Source organism: Nanorana parkeri, unplaced genomic scaffold, assembly GCF_000935625.1.
Source record: "Nanorana parkeri isolate BGI_ZX_2015 unplaced genomic scaffold, ASM93562v1 scaffold980, whole genome shotgun sequence".
Classification (NCBI taxonomy): Eukaryota; Metazoa; Chordata; class Amphibia; order Anura; family Dicroglossidae; genus Nanorana; species Nanorana parkeri.
Genome location: NW_017307248.1, coordinates 77,628 through 79,427, shown reverse-complemented (window position 1 = coordinate 79,427; position 1,800 = coordinate 77,628). Strand labels below are relative to the sequence as shown.

Genomic DNA, 1,800 nt, shown 5'->3' with positions numbered 1-1,800 from the left:
ACATTTTTTGATATCAGGTTCTAGGTCTGGCGCTTACCTGACGTAGCAGAGCGTTGGTGTCTATGGATCCTTGCTGCTGTTGGGCGATGGTTACTCCCAGTACCAGGGTGTGTATTCCACAGGACACGGTGGTGATGAGGACGATGGGCGTAAGGCGAAGGGGCAAGGTGATGAAGAACGAGAACACAAAGAAGGCTTGCCAGCCGACCGTGTCGCTGGCTTCGTGGAAGTGGGCGAAATTGAGGCCCAGGTAGGAGAAGATCTGCGCGGCGATCAATATCCACAGGATGTAGGGGACGAACTTGCGTGAGATACGATCCGGTAACAGCCCAAACTTGCATAGGACGAACAGCAAGAGGTGGGCCAGGAGCCCGACGGCGGCCACCAAGGTGGACGCCAGCTTGTCTTGGGTGTAGACCACAGCGCACATGACGATCACGTAGCAGTCAAAGAGGGCGGCGAACACGACCAGGACCAGGAGCGTCTCGTGGCGTTGCCGGCGAAAGTAGGTCTGGTAGAGGTTCTCCAGCGACTCGGGCGCGAAGGTGAGCCGCATGAACCGCGGCAGGCAGAGGCAGCAGCCCGAGCTCCGCACCGTGACTTCATGCGTCCGGCCGACTCCGTGCTCCGGGTCCGAAGGCAGGCTCACTGAGTAGTCCGCCGAATACTCGGCCGAGTACTCCGGCTCGGAGAAGGCCCGGTTCCGCGGCATCTCTCCCGGAAAGGTGTTTTTTCGGGCAAACGGGGCAAGGAGGGTCCTTTTACAAAACTTCTCCCAAGGCGGCAGGTTGTCTCTGCTGCTTTACTGAAGCCGCATGTCTCAGGTAAAGGACCGCTACGAGGCGGCGCAACTCAGCCGCGATTCGCCTTCCGACAGTTTCCTCATGACCGGATCTCCCCGGATTTGCAGGGCCCGAAAACAGATCCCTCGGCGTTTATAAAAGTCTTGCTACAATTGGAGTCATTTTTTTTTTTTTATTGTTTCAAAAAATTCCTACAAAAATTCTCACAGAAAAGCTTGGTCTTATTTTTTTTCTCCTCAGCGGCATCGTAGTCCCGGGGGGGCCTCTCCGGTACAAAAGCATTTGGTAGGTCGATAATACGGGCCCCCCTCCTTCTATTTTTGTTTTCTCAGCCGAGACCACCGTCGAAAATCTCCATGGGGTTCGAAAGACAGGTGCTTTGGTCCGCGTCTTACCAGGATGAGCCCGGAGCTCTCTGTAGCCGATCCATCGCATATGTTTTTTTTTTTTTTTCCTTTGCCTTCGCCGCGTTCCCCCCCTTGTGCAATCTGTTGTTTTTTTTTTAATCAAAGAACACAGTGTAATTCCTCCCAAAGCCTGGATCTTGCATCCTCAATCAGGCACGACTCGTGACAAAAACGTTGGGAGGCAAGAAATCTGCATGTTCAAATCCCACGTACGGTTTAACATCGCGAAAACAAAAATTATCAAAAATTTTAGGTCGGGGGATGCGAAAGCCGGGGACGTTTTTCTCCATGGCAGGGAAGAACGTTGAGGAAGAGGGCTGCATCCAGGATTCCGAGCCTCCTGGGAATCACACAAAGGAGGGAGCAACAGACAGCTGTCACACGCATCCAGATGTCTGCGGCCAGATCTCCAAGTCAGTGCACAATCCCGGGCGCTGGTGAGCCAACGCACAGGTCTCAGCCCGCTGTCCCCAATGCCGTGGCCAGCGCCTGAGTCTTCCTGCACACCAATGCTTGCAGGGGGTTCCAGATTCAGCTTTGCTCACATCTCATCCATCTTTGCTGCTGCTGCTGCTTCTCTCTTCTCCCCC

General features: G+C 54.3%; 1 protein-coding gene across 1 annotated transcript in view; it reads right to left on the bottom strand.

Annotated features, from left to right (window-relative positions):
* The window catches only part of ADCY3 (adenylate cyclase 3), a 115,007-nt gene that overhangs the window by 99,882 nt on the left and 13,325 nt on the right, over nucleotides 1-1,800 (bottom strand). Inside the window, exon 3 of the mRNA XM_018566830.1 lies at nucleotides 38-742. Coding sequence (XP_018422332.1) covers nucleotides 38-742 — 705 coding nt within the window. The remainder of the gene's footprint in view (nucleotides 1-37; nucleotides 743-1,800) is intronic.